The 20082-nt window shown below is 45.8% G+C and overlaps 1 protein-coding gene across 1 annotated transcript; it reads left to right on the forward strand.

Moving 5' to 3' along the window:
• Positions 1-15694: 15694 nt before the first annotated feature.
• On the forward strand, positions 15695-19432 carry SDR39U1 (short chain dehydrogenase/reductase family 39U member 1; the record flags this gene model as incomplete). Its single annotated transcript, XM_082010499.1, has 6 exons — positions 15695-15710; positions 16715-16821; positions 17152-17234; positions 17853-17974; positions 18656-18799; positions 19017-19432. The coding sequence occupies 6 exons, from the start codon at positions 15695-15697 to the stop codon at positions 19430-19432; spliced, it is 888 nt and encodes a 295-aa protein (XP_081866625.1).
• Positions 19433-20082: the final 650 nt, after the last annotated feature.

Here is a 20082-nt window from a genome sequence, read left to right on the forward strand (position 1 = left end):
CCTCCCAGTTTTGTATCATCTGCAAACTTGCCAAGCGTACACTCTGCCCCATCATGCAGATCATTAATGAAGATGTTGAACAGAAATGGACCCAGTATTGATCCCTAGGGTACACTGCTAGTTTCTGGTCTCCAACTTGACTTCTTTCCACTGATCACCACCCTCTGGCCCTGGCCATTCAGCCAGTTTTCAATCGACCTCACTGTCTGCTTATCCAGGCCATGCATCATGAAGTTCTCTATGAGGATCTTCTGGGAGACAGTGCTGAAAGCCTTACTGAAGTACAGGTAGACAATATCCACTGCTCTCCCCCCATCTACCAAGCAAGTCATTTTATCACAGAAGTTGGTTATCAAGTTGGTCAAGCATGACCTCCTCTTGGTGAAGCCATGCTGACCACACCTGATGATTTTCTTGTCATTCACGTGCCTGGAAATGGTTTCCAGGATTACCTGCTCCATCACCTTCCCAGACCCTGAGGTGAAGTTCCCTGGCCTGTAGTTCCCAGGTCCTCCTTCTTGACCTTCTCGAAGACAGGGTGGCATTTGCTTTCCTCCAGTCTTTGGACACTTCTCCCAGTCACCATGATCAATCAAAAATTATTGAGAATGGCCTCACAATGACATCTGTGGGCTCCCTCAGCACTTGTAGTGCATTCTATAAGGTCCTATGGACTTATGTATCTACAGTTTACTTTAACTGTTACCTGACCTGATACTCCTCCAGCAAGGATATATCTTATTTGCCCCAGCCTTTCTCCCTGGCCTCTAGGACCTGGGACTCTTGAAGGTCAGACTTGCTGTTAAAGACTGAGGCAAAGAAAGCAATACTTCTGTCTTTTCCATGTCCTGTCCTCTATCTCATTCATCAATGGGCCCACATTTTCCCTAGGTTTCTTTTTGTCTCCTACATAGTTAGAGAAGCCCTCCTTGTTTTCTTTGACATCCCTGGCCCAATTCAATTCCATTTGGGCTTTGGCTTCACTAACTTCATCCCTGGATGCTTGGACAATGTTTCTGTATTCCTCCCAGGTTACCTGTCCTTGTTTCCACCTTCTTTATGCTTGTGTTTTTGTTGTTTACGCAGGTCTCCTGGCATTTTTGCCTGACTTCCTCTTTGTTGGGATGCATTGCTCCTGAGCTTGGAGGAGGTCATCCTTGAATATTATCCAGCTTTCTTTGGCCCTTCTTCCCTCTAGGGCTTTATCCAATGCAACTCTTCCAAGCAGATCCTTGAAGAGGCCAAAGTCTGCTCTTCTGAAATCCAAGGTTGTGAGCTTGCTTTTCACCCTCCTCCCTGCCCTCAGGATCCTGAACTCCACCATTTTGTGGTCATTGCAGCCAAAGCTGCTTTTGATCTTCATATCCCCAATGAGCCACTCCTTCTCGGTGATGATGAAGTCCAGCAGAGCATCTCTCCTCATTGAATTCTCAATCACTTGGAGGAGGAAGTTACCATCAGTGCACTCCAGGAACCTCCTGGATTGCTTATATCCTGCTGTGTTGTCCCTTAGGGTTGTTGAAGTTCCCCATGAGGATGAGGACCTGAGAATGTGAGGCTGTTTCTATTTGTCTGTTGTCATCCACTTGTTCTTCCTGGTCAGGTGGCCTATAGCAGACATCCAGTATAATGTCACCTTTACCTGTTGTCTCTTTAATCTTAACCCGTAAACTCTCTGTTGGCTCATCTTCTATCCCCAGGCAGAGCTCCATGAACTCCAGCTGTTCCCTCACACAAAGGGCACTCCCTCTCCTTGTCTTCTCTCCCTGTCCTTCCTGTAACAGTGCCAATTAAAGGGATACAAGGTGTGTTGATTTTTCCAAAACCTTCCCCAAATACTAATTATTCATGTGAGGACCACATTAACAAACTGAAAGCTGGCCCCTGCTCATACAGAATCTGCCAACTTCTTGGAATAACATTTATGAAAAGGAAAACTATCAGTCAAGAGAAACATCAACATCATAGATTCATCTGACTAACCCTTCAAATTCAGAACATTCAGGAAATGTGAAAGAGAATGTGGAAACAAAAAGAATTTCAGAGAATTGCCTCATGTCTTGCTTTGAGATTTAAAATGTTGCATAAACAAATTTTCTAGAGGTGTTCACATGCATTGCCCTTCCTTGTGTTTGAGGCACTTCTGCGGTAGGGGAAGTGTGCATATGAAAGGGAAGCTGAAATTTACATTCATAGCATTCACAGTCATAGTAACCTTGGTGTCTAGTCTAATCTTCTCAAAATGCTCATCAACACTCCTTCCTCTTCTCATAAAGGAGGCCATTTGTCCCCAGAACAGGAGAACAGGATTCTAATATAAGTCAGTACAAGACTAGCCATATATATGCACATATCTAGATTTAGGCTCATGAACCCACCCTTGGTGTCTTGAAGTCAATTTCTGCCTCCTCCCCTCCATACCCTCCAAACATGGTTTTGGGCTTTTTTGGTTTTTTTGCTCCCTAAGGACAAAATTCAAAGGTTAGCATATGTGGCTGAGACACAGCCTTCCCTGAGGTGCTGACAGTGCCATGGAGCTCATAATGTCTCAAAGAATCTCAGACTCAGGCTGTTGCAAGTTGCTCTGGGTGATAAACAAAAAGACCCAGGACCTTTAAATAGGTTAGTAGAAGGCAGCATGAATCAGTATAGAAGCTACTCCCTCCCCTCTAGTTTGGACACCCAACTCATAAAAAAAAAAAAAAAAAAGACCTTTGACATCAGTGTCAATTCCAGCTTTGCTTATTTTGAAATATATTAATACCTTCAAAAGCTGAAAAGGTTAAAAAGCAGCATTTTCTTCTTATATCTTCTTATCAGCTACTGTCACCTTAACAGAATTGTTTCAATTTCAACTGATTTTTTGCATATTTTATGTTTTAAATGCTATAGAAATATAGCAGCTCATTAAATTTTGTTAGAAGAATTTTTGGCACAGAGAAATATAAATTTTGAACTACATGAAACCTCTGGTCAGTATTTATCCAGTTGAATGTTTTGTTTTCCCCTGATGATCTCAAAAACAAAATCTCCCAAAGATTTTGCTAGGTGTCTATCACCACAAAGAGCTCCTCTGAATGTATTTTGCTATCACGTAAAATAAATAAAAGGATAAATATATGAACCTTTACCAGGTAAATTTACCTACGGCAGTATTTCATAACAAATTGTCTATTTCTCACATCTTTCAACTGCTTTCAGACAATGGTTCACCACTGAAAAATACTCTTATCTTGACAGCCAAGACTCTTCTTTATTACCCAGCTACATTTTGTGCCAAACAATTTTCATACTTTTTGCTAAAATATTAATGGAGTGGGGGAGCAATCAACTTAATTTCTCTTCAAGAGGTGCAGTTCTGCATTTCCATATTATTTTTTCCTTTTTTGAGTTTTTCTTATGTTTCTCTACAGAAAGCAAGCATGGACAGCAACAGTTCCACCTTCCTAGGCACAGTGAGAAATACAGTCAAGGTGTGTTCATCTTATAGCCTATAGCCAACTCACCCAGTCTCCCCAGATCATCACCTTCCCATTGTGTCAAAGCCACAAATCTTGGGAGCCAATTAGTTTCACAGGTGATGACATCTATGTCACAGAAAATAAAGCTTAACCTTGTCCATGAACCACATTTGTCCTTGGCTACTGAGTTGCAGTGAGATGGGTAATGCCAGGAGATACCTGAGGTTCAAAGCTTTTGAAGTGGACAGTGATGGATCCATCTATCATTTTGAGATCCTTGTTTAAATGCTGTTTTGTTTGCATTTGCTTCTAATAACAAGCTTTTTTTATTGAAGTCTTGAGTTCAGAGGGTTGTTTTTCCGTGCACTGTGATCTTTCTTTCTATCTAGCCTTGAGACTATGCTACCAACAGCTGTGGAAGGAAATTAAGTTCTTAATAAATCACATATGGTGGTGGAGCCACAAAGTTCAGGCAAGCACAGGTAATAGTTAGGCATCACTGCAAACTGTGTTTTCCTATATTCTCTGGGGAAGCTCAGCATTGCTGGTGTGGAGAAAGCAAATACATCAGGTTAGGCCATTTATCAGCACAATATATCTCAGCTCTGTTTAGTCACCTAGAAGTCAGTTGTCTACATCTAAGCTAGTCATCCAGGCTCCCACTGCTATCAGTGAAGATGGACCAGCACTTTTTCAAAGAGTAATTCACCACAACTTAAGATAGATGTCACCTTTCAAATGTTTCTGTTCCTGTCCATTGAGTAAAGAACTAATTTAGACAGTACGCCTAAATAGTGAATATCTAAAATTAAGTAAGTTGAATCTTCATTTAGATTTCTTATTATTTTTAGATCTATGGCAAATCAAAACAAACTTTGGAGAGCCAGGCAGCACTACTACTCGTTTTTGGGATAGTGATCCTAAAACACAGTTTGCCTCAATGCACACATCACATCTTCCTCAGGGTGAGCTACTTGTCCTTTGTGACATCCGATTCATGCGTACTTGAAACGTCTGAAGTCAAAAGTCATGAGTGGTCCATGAAAACTCCCTCCATCAAAACAAAATTGGAGAGAAGTTATTATTTCTAATAATCATTAATCTCATCATTCACATCTCAAGTAACACGGAAAAATGATATCAAAAACGGATCTCCTTCTCTTTGCTGACTACAAAGGAACCTATTACATCTAGCCCAGTTATAAGTGTCTGTGTTGTAGATAAATTAAGTGGGATGAAAATTATTCCAGTGCCTAACTTCAGAGTCCCTCTCAAGTGCCTACTCATGACTAGGAAACGTTCAGGACTAGAAAACTTCAAATTCCATTCCCTTTGAATTGGTAAGGCAAATGGCCATCAGACATTTATTTTATACAGTCTTGTATCTCACATGTAAACACTGGCATTTCTGGGTTTGTTCCATTATAATGCTTATACAAATGTGCTTTTCTTCAGCTGTTTCCTGTAAATTGTAGATTCGTCCTTACAATTTATTCTAGGTAATGAAATCAACATTGATTGTGAGTATCCTGGTGGTATGAACACCAGCATGAATGATAATTTTCAAAGCTGAGCTGAGCCAAGTCAGTTCTGGCTAGCTTTTCAAAACAATGCAAAAAGTCAGTTTGTCTGACCAGATAATTGCTCTGATCATGTTTATACCCAGCTCATTACATAAAGCAAAAAATCTGAGGGTGAGGACAGCTATTAGATGTACACATGTAAGACGTGTATACATTTAAGTTAGTAGCATGGCTTATCTTTTCAGTCTCCAAGTAAAGAGACGGCTTTAATCTCAGAAGGAGCACTTTGTCTCCATGGATTATAAAAAGCATTTAGATGGATTTTATAGCATAGATATCTAAATGTGAATGAGATTATGCCCTCCTGCATTCTCTGAAAAGCAGCTGTTTGTTTTTTAAAAAAAATATTTCTAATTTAACCAAAAAAGATAATTCTAATAGTAAGTTCATGCAATAATATTAGTTTAAGAAAGGTCAAATTAAGGAAAATTGTGTATGAAAACAAAGATATTACTCCATAGACTAAGCAATACCTTTGTTGCAACTGTATTTTTAACTGATACCTTGATACTACCTAAAATGCTATAGCTGCAAGTAAAGTTGCATACGTACATAGCCGTGTGATGTGGGATAACCCTCGTAGGCAGCTAAGCATCACGTATCTGGTCACTCACTCCCTTCTCAGTGGGGTGGGGGAGAGAACCAGAAGGGTAAAAGTGTAAAGACTTGTGGGCTGACATAAAGACAGTTTAATAGAGAAAGAAAAACCTGTGCACACAAACAAAGCAGAATAAGGAATTCATTCATGACTTCCTATCATCATGCAGACGTTGAGCCCTTTCCAAGAAAGCATGGTTTCATCATGCATATCGGTTACTTAGGGAAGACAGACACCATAACCTCGACCATCCTCCCATTCCTCTGTCTTTCCCTCAGCTTTTATTGCTGAGCATGATGTCCTATAGTGTTGGATATTCCTTTGGTCAGTTGGGGTCAGCTGTCCCAGCTGTGTCCCCTCCCAGCTTCTTATGCACCCACCCAGCCTACTTGTTGCAGGGGCAGTGTGAGAAGCAGAAAAAGCCTTGACGCTGTGTAAGCACTGCTCAGCAACAGCTAAAACATCCGTGTGTTATCAACACCTTTCATCACAAATCCAAAACATGCCAACTTATCGGCTGCTGTGAAGAAAATTAACTCTATCTCAGCCAAAACCAGTACACTGTGGTGGGCTAAACTTGGCTAAGGGTCAAACTCCCACCCAGCTGCTCACTCACTCCCCCTTCTTGAGAGCACAGGGGAAGAAAATAGCAGGAGAATAACCACAGATTGAGATAAAGACAAGGAGATTGTTACCAATTACTGTTGCAGGCAAAACAAACTTGACTGGAGAAAATTAATTTAAATTATTGCCACTTAAAATAGATTTGGGTAGTGAGAAACAAAGACAAACATTAAAACACCATCTTTCCCATGGTTAACTTTACTCCTTCACTCCAGGCTCCTGTTACCTCCACCCTGACTGGGGCAGAGGAAATGCAGGGCGGGGTGGGTTTGTGGCCAGAACATAAAAATTTCTCTTTGATGCTCCTTCCCTCTCTCACTTTTCCCCAGTTCTGTTGTGGGATCTCCCTGCAGGCTGCAGTCCCTCAGGAAAAAATCTGTTCCAACATGGGGCCCTCTCTGCAGGCTGCTTTGTTCCTGTCAGGAAAATCTCCTACAGCATGAGTTCTCCATGGATTACAATTCCCTCAGGGAATCTCTATATTCTCTAGCATGGCTCCTTCATGGATTGCAGTGGATATCTGTGCCACTGTGGTCTCTTCCATAGGCTGCAGGGGAATCTCTGCTCTGTCACCTGGAGCACCTCCTCCTCTTCTTCCTTCACTGACATTGCTGTTCTCTCTGCTGCTTCTCACTCTTTTTGTTTCCTCCTCCTCTCTCTGTCCAACCTTTTTCCCCCTTTATTTGATATCTTATTACAGAGATGCCCCCAACCACACTGGTTGGGCCAGCCTTGGACAGTGGTGGGTCCATTCTGGAGGCAACTGGAACTGGCTCTGTCCAGCACAAGGGTAGCCCCTGGCCTCTTCTCATAAAGGTCACTCCTGCAGCCTCCCTGCTACCAAAACTTTACTATGTAAACCCAGTACAGTAGCTTTTTACAGCAATATCATATATTTATGTGTGAGCACATCAACTTTTGTAGTGATAGCTATAATCCCAATCATAGTTAAATGTTTATGCAGAGAAATAAATAAAAAACTCTAAGAATGGCTACAAAGAAATCAGTAATAGCTACAAAAAGTCACTAAAATCAATGTCTCCAGCTCCCTTTATAGTTAATGAAGAAAAAGAGGCAGTCCTACAGTACAGTTAATCTCATTTGATGAGAAACGTGATGCCTTGAATTACTTATTTCTCTGCACAGACTCTAAGTGGAGAACAGAAGAAGATCTCTCTATTGGAGATGTCTCAAGTCTTTGTTTTTTGTGCTAGCTGTACACATCTTCCAGTAAACTGTTGGGTAGATGTGAAAATCGGTTTCAGAATCTATATATGTTGCCTGCCTGCTAAGTCAATATTTCCAAAACCCCAAAGGGGATTTGCATTCTTAATTTCCATTACAGTGATATAGATATAAAAATATACATATGTAGTTCTCTCTATAGGAACTATGGAAACTACCTACATAGAAGACAGTCATCTCAAGATGGGGAAGGATTAACTTATTCTTGAACATATAACTTTTCCAGTTTCTGAGCTACGTGCGTAGGTTCCTTTTATGTTCAATAGCAAGATGTAGGCAACTCCAGAGAGCTTTTCATCCCTTGCTTTGGCTGATACTCAAAACAGGTAGGAGAAGTCATTGTCTAGAGGTGTTTATTTTTCTCTACTAACTATGTGGAGAGCTTCAAACTTAGGTCATTAAATCTTAGTTCTTGGTTATCTGCCTTTAAGTGATTTGAATACCCCTTTTGCACAAGACTGAGGAAAAAAAAAGTGATTTTGATTCTTTGAAATGTTCCATTGGAGTTACATGCTCATTGTGTGTGAAATTTGGATGCTTTCGCCATCAAAACCTTTGATAATATTTTGACCAAACCCCTCATTTCTGTAACGTTTCATAAGTTCTTTCTGTCCTGCTCCCTACAGATTCCATCTTCTCCAACCCCAAATCATGTCAGTGAATTAAGTACAGCCATCTCTTCTTAGGCTGCTCAGGGGTGAATGTCTATCTTCTTCCTGGAAGACTTAAGGACAGCAACCAGTAGTTTTTGCTGACATCCTCTTTTTCAGAGGGGGTTTAGTCACCTTTTTTCCAGTTGAAGTGGGTACCCAGATCATTGGGACTTTGTAAGAACACCTCAGATACACAAATGAAGTAGAATAGCATCTGATATTGAAAGCATCGCTCCCAGAATACCTCAGTAAAAGAGGTATTACTGATCAGGAAGGTAGTGATCAACAGAAAGGGTAGGGATCAGTAAGGTGTCCAGTTTGCCTCACTGACCACGTCTACCAGAACAGCACCAGGGATTAATTGAAGCATTTATTAAAGTCTTTTTGGTGGGTTGCTTCACGGGCCGTGGACCTGCAGATTAATGTGATTATTAGACTCCCTTTTACTGGGTTTATCCTCCAGCAAGGACTCAGGACTCCTCAGCTATGCTAGTATATTAAACACTGACAATGAACTCTCCTGTACATCACTGGCTATAGAAGTACATGATCAGAACTCTCCTTTCAAGCTTTTTCTCTGACAATCAGCACTGTCCCAGACTAATCTTGGGCACTGTTTAGGAGTTAGCACAAGCCAGGGATAAGTTCGAAAAGGCATTAATACTCTACTTTGAAAATAACAGTTGAATTATATGGATCTGACCAGATCATGCCAGCTGGCCTTAGTGGGGGAACACTTCTGGGGACCACTAAGTTTATCACTATGTACGTAGCCCTAGTTCAAATTGTCCTGGAATAGAAAGAGGCCCTGCAAAATGCCATTCATTGCTTCCATCATTGTCTTATTTTTTCTTGTCTTTTAAGCTAAAAACCATGAATCCCACTATTTAGGGAAGGAAGTCACTCTTATGGTAATTGAAAAGCTGCATCTCTTGAGAAGCTCATCCACTCTGGAACCTTCTTGTTCATTTACACAGTGGGTCTGATGGATCCCATGATCACTCTCCTGATGAATAACAAATACAGATCCCACATGCCTATAAAAAAGTGTATGCTTTGCCCTTAATGAGCAAGACTGGCAGATTGGTAACAATGGATGACGAGTACTCAATGACTTCTCTGCTTCAGTCTTTCCTGGCAGTCTCTTTTCCCACACCTCTTGAGGGGATGGACCACAAGATGGGGACTGGAGGAGCAAAGTCCCTCCCACTGTAAGAGAAGATCAGGTTTGAGACCACCTGAGGAACCTGAACATGCACAAGTCTATGGGACCTGATGAGATGCATCCCAGAGTCCTGGGAGAATTGGCTGATGTAGTTGTCAAGCCACTCCCCATGATACTGGAAAAGTCAAGGCAGTCAGGTGAAGTCCCTGGTGACTGGAAAGAGGGAAATATTGCACCCATTTTTAAAAAAGGGTAGCAAGGAGGACCCTGGGAACTACTGACCTGTCAGCCTCACCTCTATGCCTAGAAGATCATGGAACAGATCCTCCTAGAAGCTATGCTAAGGTATATGGAGGACAAGGAGGTGATGCGAGACAGCCAGCATGGCTTCACCAAGGGCAAGTCCTGCCTTGACCAACCTAGTGGCCTTCTATGATGGAGTAACTACATCAGTGGACAAGGGAACAGCTATTGATGTCATCTAGACTTCTGTCAGGCCTTTGGCATGGTTCCCCACACCATCCTTCTCTCTAAATTGGAGAGATAGGGATTTGATGGGTGGACTGTTGGGTGCATGAGGAATTGGTTGGATGGTTGCATCCAGAGACTAGTGGTCAATGGCTCAATGTCCAGATGGAGATCAGTGACAACCCTCAGGGGTCCTTATTGAGACCAGTACTGTTTAATATCTTCATCAATGACGTAGCCAGTGGATCGAGTGCAGCCTCAGCAAGTTTGCAGATGATGCCAAGCCAAGTGGTGTAGTTGACATGCCTGAGGGATGGGATGCCATTCAGAGGGACCTGGACAAGCTCGAGGAATGTGCTCATGTGAACTTCATGAGGTTTGACAGGGCCAAGTGCAGGGTCCTGTACCTGGGTCGAGGCAACCCCTGGTATCAGTGCAGGCTAGGGGATGAAGAGATTGAGAGCAGCCCTGCTGAGAAGGACTTGGGGCTACTGGTGGGTGAAAAGCTGGACATGAGCTGGCAATGTGCACTTGCAGCCCAGAAGGCCAACCGTAGCCTGGGCTGCACCCAAAGCAGCGTGGCCAGCAGGTTGCGGGAAGTGATTCTGCCCCTCTACTCCACTCTGAGGAGACCCCCCCTGCAGTACTGCATCCAGCTCTGGAGCCCTCAGCACAGGAGAGACACGGACCTCTTGGAGCAGGTCCAGAGGCAAGCCACAAAAATGCTCAGAGGGATGGAACACCTCTCCTATGAGGACAGGCTGAGAGAACTGGGCTTGTTCATTCTGGAGAAGAGAAGGCTCTGGGGAACCTTACAGCAGTCTTTCAGTTGCTAAAAGGGGCTTATAAAAAAGATGGGGACAGACTGTTTAGCAGGGCTTGTAGCGATGGGACAAGGGGTAATGGTTTTAAACTAGAAGGGGGTAGGTTTAGACTAGACACAAGGAAGAAATTTTTCACAATGAGGGTGGTGAAACACTGGACCAGGTTGCTCAGGGAGGTGGTAGATGCCCCATCCCTGGAAACATTCAAGGTCAGGTTGGACAGGGCTCTGAGTGATGTATTCTAGTTGAAGATGCCCCAGCTCATTGTGGGGAGTTGGACTAGATGACCATTAAAGGTCCCTTCCAGCCCAAACTTTTCTATGATTTGGGGTATATTTCATCCCTAAATTTAGACTACTAAAACCAGATATCTAAGCCTGATTTACTTGTCTGACTCCCCTATGGTAAAGGAAAGATCTCAGGAAAGAAAGCATTTCATCTAACCCAAGTCATTGCTATTAGAATGAGATGAATCAGTCTTTGGAAGTGTTTCTTCTATACTTGGAATTTCTCAAGATACAGGCCTATTTTGTTTTGTCCAGTAAATCTAGGATTATCTGACGGAGTCACTTTCACTTCTCTCAGTATTCAATGTTGAAAGATAGACACTTCCAGAGGAAATGCTGGAGTGTCCTACTTTAAGTGTTAGCTTATCCTGGTTTTGGCTGGCATAGAGTTAATTTTCTTCCGCATAGCTGGTATAGTGCTGTGTTTTGGATTTAGCATAAGAATAATGCTGATGTTTTGAGTTGTTGCTAAGTAGCTGTAATGCTTATATTAACTCAAGGACTTTTCAGCTTACCATCAGGAATATCATTAGTAGTAGTAGTAGTAGTATCTCCTCTTTCTTTGCTGTCCTATTAAACTATTTTTATCTCAACCTGTGAGGGTTTTTTCCTGATTCTCTCCCCCATCCCACCTGGGGAGGGAGGGGGAGCGAGAAGCTGCATAGCGCTTAGTTGCAGCTGGGGCTAAACCACAACAGTCCTTTTTGGCACCCACTGTGGGCCTCGAAGGGTTTGAGATAATGACAGATCAATCAGAGCATACTAAAGAATTTGTATCTGTTAGCAGTTGCAGGTCACGATCTTAGGGTTTTTTTATTTGCATCATGGTCTCATCTTTGCTGTACATGTCGCTGGTTGGTGTTGGCTCTTGCAGGCTGTTGTACTCTGCAATGATTAGTGATGTTTTCCTGGGAGATTTGTTTTTAGGACACTGACCTTGAGCTTAATGTGGTATCTCAGCTTTGTACTAAAGCCATTGGTATATTTTGAGTACCATCTCATGGAGACGATTAGCAATTATACTTCTTCCTCTGAGAGATTTTTTATGGAGGATATACAAAACGGTACCTTTGCTACTTTCTATGATGATGTTTCCTCCTTCATTACAATGACTTTTCAGCATCTTGAGCATCCTTGGCAGAGACTACCTCAGGAGAGGGTATCTCAAGGACCCAAAAGGGTACTGGTGGGCTTTTGGTATAGCTGCCTTGGAGACAGAGGAAATTAAACATCTGTCTACCCTGCCCAGACTCACAGAGAACCCTTCTGTTGCAGGGTTGCTAAGGGTCAAAAAACAACAGGTGCCTATTGGTACCGCAATAGTGCATCGGCAGAAATATTGCAACAACAGAGACACCCTGACCCCCATCCATAAGCTGATTCATCGGTTGGAGAGCCAAGGAGTGATCAGCAAGACTCATGCACACTTTAACAGTCCTATATGGCCAGTGCAAAAGCCTAATCGAGAGTGGAGACTAACAGCAGACTATCGTGGCTGTTAGTCTGTCTTCAGACTGTTATCTATCGTGGCTGTTATCTGACTCCATTCAGAAGTCACGCCGCCACTGAGTGCTGCTGTGCCAGACATGCTAGAACTTCAATACAAACTGGAGTCAAAGGCAGCCAAGTGGTACACCACAAGTGATATTGCTAACGCATTTTTCTCAGTCCCTTTGGTGGTACAGTGCAGGCCACTGTTTGCTTTCCCTTGGAGAGTTGTCCAATATACCTGGAATCAACTGCCCCAGGGTGGGAAACACAGCCCTACCATTTGCCATGGGCTTATTCAGACTGCACTGGAACAGGGTGAAGCTCTAGAACACCTGCAGTACATTGATGACGTGATCGTTATGATGTAACACAGCAGAAGTTTTTGAGAAAGGGAAGAAAATAGTCCAAATCCTTCTGAAAGCTGTTTTTCCATAAAACAGAGTAAGGTCAAGGGACCTGCACAGGAGATCCGCTTTTTAGGAATAAAATGGCAAGATGGACATTGTCAGATACCAATGGATGCGTTCAATAAAATAGCAGCTATGTCCCCACCACCTAGCAAAAAGGAAACACAAGCTTTCCTAGGCATTGCAGGTTTCTGGAGAATGCATAATTCCAAATTACAGTCTGATTGTAAGCCCTCTTTATCAAGTGACCTGGAAGAAGAACGATTTCAAATGGGGTCCTGAGCAACGACAAGCCTTCGAACAAATTAAACTGGAGATAGTTCATGCTGTAGCCCTTGGGCCAGTTCGGGCAGGACAAGGTCCTAAAAATGTGCTCCACACCACAGCCGGGGAGAATGGCCCTACCTGGTGTCTCTGGCAGAAAGCACCAGGGAGATTCGAGATTGACCCTTAGGGTTTTGGAACTGGGATATAGAAACTCTGAAGCCTGCTATAATCCAACTGAAAAAGAAATATTGGCAGCGTATGAAGGAGTTTGAGCTGCTTTGGAAGTGATTGGTACTGAAGCACAGCTCCTACTGGCACCCTGACTGCTGATGCTGGGCTGGATGTTCAAAGGAAGGGTCCCTTCTGCACATCATGCAATTGATGCTACGTGGAGTAAGTGGGTCACACTGGTCACACGGCAGGCTCAAACAGGAAACCCCAATTGCCCAGGAATTTTGGAATTGATCATGGACTGGCCAGAAGGCAAAGATTTTGGAATATCACTAGAAGAGGAGGTGACACATGCTGAAGAGGCCCCACCGTAAAATTACCAGAAAATGAAAAGCAATATGCGCTCTTCACTGATGGGTCCTGTCATATGGTAGGAAAACATTGAAGGTGGAAAGCTGCTGTATGGAGTCCTATACAGCAAGTTGCAGAAGCTGCTGAAGGACAGTGTGAATCCAGTTAGTTTGCAGAGGTGAAAGCCTTCCAGCTGGCTTTAGATATTGCTGAACAAGAAAAATGGCCAGTACTTTATCTCTACACTCACTCATGGATGGTGGCAAATGCTCTGTGGGAATGGTTACAGCAATGGAATCAGACCAATAGGCAGCACAGAGGCAAGCCCATCTGGGCTGCTAAATTATGGCACGATATTGCTGCCTCACTAGATCACCTGATTGTAAAAGTACGTTACATAGATTCTCATGTAACCAAGATTCGGGCCACTGAAAAACATCAAAACAACCATCAGGTGGATCAGGCTGCTAAGATTGAAGTGGCTCAGGTGGATCTGGACTGGCAACATAAAGGTGAATTATTTATAGCTCGATGGGGATTATAGCTTGACACCCCAGGCCACCAAGGAAGAGATGCAACATACAGATGGGCTTGGGATCGAGGAGTGGATTTGACCATGGACACTATTGCACAGGTTATCCATGAATGCAAAACAATCATTACAATCAAGCAAGCCAAGTGGTTAAAGCTTCTTTGGTATGAAGGACGATGGTTGAAATATAAATATGGGGAGGTCTGGCAGACTGGCTATATCACAGTCCCACAAACTCGCCAAGGCAAGTGCTATGTACTCACAATGGTAGAAGTAACCACTGGATGGCTGGAAACATATCCTGTGCCCCATGCAACTGCCCAGAACATTATGCTTTGTCTTGAAAATCAAGTTTTATAGCTACATGGCACCCCAAAGCCAGGCAACGGGACTCATTTCCGCAACAACCTCATAGACACCTGGGCCAAAAAGCACAGCATTGAGTGGGTATACCACATCCCCTATCATGCACCAGCTTCTGGAAAAATCAACCGATATGACTGACTGTTAAAGAATATACTGAGAGCAATGCGTGGTGGGACATTCAAACATTGGGTTAAACATTTTGCAAAAGCCACCTGGTTAGTCAACACTAGGGGATATACCAGTCGAGCTGGCCCTGCCCAATCAAAGCTTTTACATGTTGTAGAAGGGGATAAAATCCCTGTGGTGCAACAGGGACCTTCCTGCTGGGGAAGGCAGTCTGAGTTACTCCTGTCTTGGGCAAAGGCAGACCCATTTGTGGGATTGCTTTTGCTCAGGGACTTGGGTGCACTTGGTGGGTAATGCAGAAGGATGGGGAAGTCCAGTGTGTACCTCAAGGGGATTTGATTTTGGGTGAAAATAGCCAATTATTTGAATTGTATGCTGATAATTGCTACACAATACTGTATGTCATCCCTACTATGGTTGCAATATGCTATATCAATATTATTACAGTAAGAATCACCTGCATTAATGAGGAATGAAGCTTAATGAAACCAAGCAAAGTGCAGTGGTGATGGAACCAGAACTGGCTTCAGCAACTTACACCCAGCAACTTCCTTGAGATCGACATCTTCAACCTGCGTTGGTTGGCCCCATAGACTGGCTACAAAGGTCCAGATGTAGCATGCAACAGTCCAACACCACACACCATCTCCCCTGCCCTGAGAGACTGTTATGACAGATGGAGCCCAATGTCATGGACCAAATGAACTCAAGAGAAATTTTAGAGGGATGGCCAATAGGCTAAGGGCATGATATCTGTGTGTATATATCAAAAGACAGGAAAAGTGGTGATTATTAATTGGCGTGTATGGTAAAGTGTAGGGCCTGGGCATGACATAGATGGTATAAAATAAGGGGTGGATACTTTCCAGGTTTCGCCTGACACCCCCGCGGGAGCCACCTCCTCCTGCCGCCCATGCTGCTCCCTGCGCGCTGGCGCTGGAGGGGTTAATGCCCTGGGGTGTGCTGGCCCTTTAAGCGCCCCCCACAGGGGAGGGAAGCAGCGGGCACGGGGCGGGGGATTGGGAAGGCGCATGCGCAAGACGGGCCGCTTGGCACATGCGTACCCGGCCCAGCCATGCGGGTGCTGGTGGGTGAGTGCTGAGCCCGGCGGGTGGGTGCGTGGCGGTTGCTTGGCAGGCCGCGGCGGTGCACCTGGTCGTTCAGTGGCGCTGGGCGGGTGGGCGGTTTCATCCAGGCCGCTGCCAGGAGCTGGGGGCCGCCCGCGAGGACTAGCGGACGGAGCTAGTCCTGAGTGGGGGCCCCAGGGCGCCGCGCACGGGACGTAGTTTTGGAAGTGGTGAGGGCGGGCCTGGATTGAGGGTGCTGCGGACCGGTGTCGGAGCCAGCCCCGCCCCCTCCCCTCCCTCCCGGGGACAGGACGTGGTGCCTGGCGCCCGGACACGGGGAGTGGAGGCCCTCAGGGCTGGCGTGGTTTAACCCCAGCTGCCAACCAAGCCCCACGCAGCTGCTCGCTCACTCCCCCACAGTGGGATGGAGGAGAGAATCAGAAGACTTAAAAATGAGAAAACCCGTGGGTTGAGCTAAAGACAATTTAGTAAGTAAAGCAAGAGCCGCGCATTCAAGCAAGGCAAAACCAGGAACTCGTTCACTACTCCCCATGGGCAGGTGGGTGTTCAGCCATCTCCAGGGAAGCAGAGCTGCATCACTGCGTAATGGTTTCTTGGGAAGACAGATGCCATAACTCTGAGCTTCCCCCTCCCCTTCCTGCTTCTTCATCCCAGCTTTATATGCTGAGCATGATGTCATATGGTATGGAATATCCCTTTGGCCAGCCTGGGTCAGCTGTCCTGGCTGTGTCCCCTCCCAGTCCTTGACTGCTTAGCAACAACTGAAAACATTATCAACATTTTCTCATGCCAAATCCACAATATAGCCTCATACCAGCTTCTATGAAGAAAATTAACTCTATCCCACCTGAAACAAGGACAGGTGCTCTGCAGGGGAGCTGGGGGCAAAGGGGTCTGGGCCCAGACTAATTTACCCTGGCAAGCTGCCCATTGTAATGAGGATGCCTGTGCAGGCTTTGGGTCGGTAGTCCGGGTAGCCAATTCATAATGTCCTACCTTTCTCCTAGGTGGTGGGACTGGCTTTGTGGGCAGAGCCCTGACCCAGTTGCTGCGGAGCCGTGGGCATGAAGTAACCCACATCTCTCGACAAGTGGGCAAGGATCGGATCACCTGGGTATGAGATTGAGAGTGATCACAGGAGGGAGAGCACGTCAGGGCTGAGGAACAAGCCTGCTTGCCCTGGCCTGCGGTGGCATACAAGGAATCCACAGTAGGGGATCTGGCTCCTGTGGAGCTCTTGGGCTCCTGGGTGCTCCATGGGTCATAGTCATTGGGATGGGTATTGCTATAGCTCAAAGGAGCAAAACCTTCCCCATTCATGTTTGTGCTCCAGGCAGTGTCAGGAAGAAACTGTCTGTAGTTCTTGGGAGCCCGCCCTGCTTGGTTGGGAAGGCTTGAGCAGAGGGGAGGCTGGGTGTGTGATGTCTCTGTTACCCCTGCCTAGGAAGAGTTGTCCCGCTCTGGACTGCCCCTGTGCGACGCCGTGGTGAACTTGGCTGGTGAAAATGTCCTCAACCCTTTCCGCAGGTAACTTGATCTCCCATACTGCTGTTGGAACAAGGTGAAGCAAGCAGCCCAGTCTTGTCAGAGGCTTTCCACATTTGGAAACAGGGTGTCCAGGAAGAACTTGGGTTACCTAATTGTTGATGGTCCTTAAGTATCCAAAATATTTCTGTGGGCCTGTTGAAGTTCTATGAGACCTTTAGAAGACAGGTTTCCTTCTGCATTGACAGTTGGAGGCCAGGCAAAGTAGTTCCGTGTTTCCAAAATGACATTAGATGCCTACATTTAGATAATGCAAAATCAGAACCAAAGTTTGAATTTTATGAGGGTGTTTTTGAAAATGTCTCTGCTGAGCACTTGGGAAGAATTCACTGCAGCCAGCTTTCGTGTCCATCTCCTCTGCTACCTTTGTCCTAAGGCAGTCCAAACCACACAGTCTTTTTTGGGAAGTGGAGAGCCACTGTCTCCCAAAGTCCCCACGCATTTAGGTAGCGAGATCTCATGTCCTCCCCCTGCTCTGGGGTGGGGGATTCATGTGAATTCTGTGCTTGTGAGCAGGTATCTACTGGGGCCCCCTCTTGCTGCTGTTGTTTCCTGGGATACCCTTGTGGGGAGTATAATCAGTGGCTCTCCGTTTCCCAGATGGGGTGATGCCTTCTGCAGGGAAGTCATCAGCAGCCGGGTTGAGACCACCAAGACTTTGGCCAAAGCCATTGCTGATGCTGAACAGCCACCCCGTGCTTGGGTCCTTGTCACCGGCGTAGGTATTGTTTGGGCCCAGCCAAGGCATGACTTATGTTGACCTGGAGAGGTATACCTCCGGACAGAAACACAGTTCTGGGGGGGACGCATGTCTTGCCTTGAAATGCCAGCTTTATTGCCGTCAATGTCACTGTGTTTAGGCAAGCCTTCATCAGCTTTTTGCTACTGCTGGAGAGGAATTTGGGTCCCTATGCTTTGTCTTGGTGTTATTAGGACAGGACCTTTTCTCAGTTTTCCTGTAAAAGCCTTTAGGTGTCCTGTAGAACCAGTTTGTCTAAGCAGGGCCTCAGCTGAATCCCCCTGCATATCTCCAACTTTGCATTTCTGCTTGCTACAGTCTAAAGCTGCCACAGTTTAAAGGTGTTGGTGATGCCCAATTTTAGAGCAAGCACCTTTCTATGCAGCCAGCTCAGTGTCTTGCTTGCTGGTGTATTTGGTTCTAAGGGCTGGCTGCCAGCTCAACCTGAGTTAGTGCATCCCACTGAACTTGCAGAGCACATTGGTAGTTCAAAAACTTGGCAGCATTGCCATCAGAGATCCCCTGTGCTGTTCATATGAGGATGTCCCTGATGGAGTGATCAAATTCTGGGCTGCTGAAGGCAGGGAAGAGGGTCTGTTTTGGGGTGGGGGGTGGCTGGTGTCATGATTCAATCCCAGCCCCCTTTCTGCTGTTACACCTGCAGGTTATTACCGTCCTAGCCCCACAGCTGAGTATACTGAGGACAGTCCTGGGGGGGATTTTGACTTCTTCTCATGCCTGGTGAGCTCCTGGGAGGCTGCAGCTCTCATCCCTGGGAGCCCAGCTCGTGGTGTCGTGGTGAGATCTGGTGAGATGGGAGACATACCTGTTTAGGGTCATTCTGCTTTGGTGCTGGGGAAAGAGGGGGCGGAGGAGGAGGAGAGAGAAGGACATCAGGTCTTGTGCCTCTCCTTGTTGGGGTGCTGTTCCAGTCTAAGGACTGTCTCCTGGTTGTAAGTCTGGAGGTGAAGGGGCCTTTTGGCCTTTGTGGGGGCAGTCCTGGTCTCACTCTGTTCTCCCCACAGGGGTAGTGCTGGGCCGAGGTGGCGGTGCAATCTCTCAAATGCTCTGGCCTTTCCGTCTGGGACTAGGAGGTCCCTTGGGCTCTGGACTCCAGCCCTTCCCATGGATCCACATTCGGGACCTGGCTGGGATCGTGTGTCATGCCCTGGAGAGTGAGTGCCTGCAAGGTGTCCTCAACGGTGTCTCCCCATCCTCCCCTGCCACCTCCAATGGCAGCTTTGCTCAGGAGCTTGCTGCAGCCCTGGGGCGCCGGGCCCTGCTGCCAGTGCCCGCTTGGGCTGTGCGGGCTGTCTTTGGGGCAGAGCGGGCCATCATGCTGTTGGAGGGCCAGAGGGTGGTGCCAAAACACACCATGGAGAGCGGCTACCATTTCATCTTCCCTGACCTGTCTGGAGCACTGAAAGACATCGTGGCTTGAGGACTTCTCAGTTGGGCTGGGTTGGGCCCTGTTTTTTTGAGCTCCCTGACTCATATACCTTCCTCTGGGTGAAAGAGGGTAGCCTTGCCCTTTCTTGACATTTTCCCATCCCCATATAGAGAAGGGTGAGCAATCTTTTCCCATTCTGTCTCCCTTTGTGCATCCTCAGTTCAGGAGTCATCCCTCTCATTGCCATCTGCAATCTCCACGTTCCCTGCTTTTGGAGAAGGGCACAAGCCCCTCTAAAGATTGCAACTGCTGTATCTGCCATCTTCCCTTTTCCACAGTGTGCATGTGAGCTGCTTGCAGAGCAGCTGGGGGGTGTAATGCCTCCTCGCCTAAGAGACAGGAGTGGCAGAAGGCAAGAGGTGTTCAGGTGTTGTAATTCTTCGTATTACTGGAATTCCCTCTTCCTGTTTTTGCTCATGTCTTTTCTCCATTGTAACATAGAGACCTAGTTATGCTCTTCTGCTTTGCCTTTCTCAGTCTCATAGGGAATGGAGTTGTGCTTGTGGGAAAGGTTCCATCCTGAGGGGGTGCAACATGTGCTGGATACGGATGGTTTGGAGGCTTTGCTGTCTCCTTTCTTGTGGTGGCTCTGTGCTGGTACCAAGCTGCTGTGTTGGAACCTCCAGCTGAGTCTAGGCCCA

The sequence above is a fragment of the Phaethon aethereus genome, assembly GCF_964289735.1.
Source record: "Phaethon aethereus genome assembly, chromosome: 25".
In the NCBI taxonomy this organism is placed as follows: Eukaryota; Metazoa; Chordata; class Aves; order Phaethontiformes; family Phaethontidae; genus Phaethon; species Phaethon aethereus.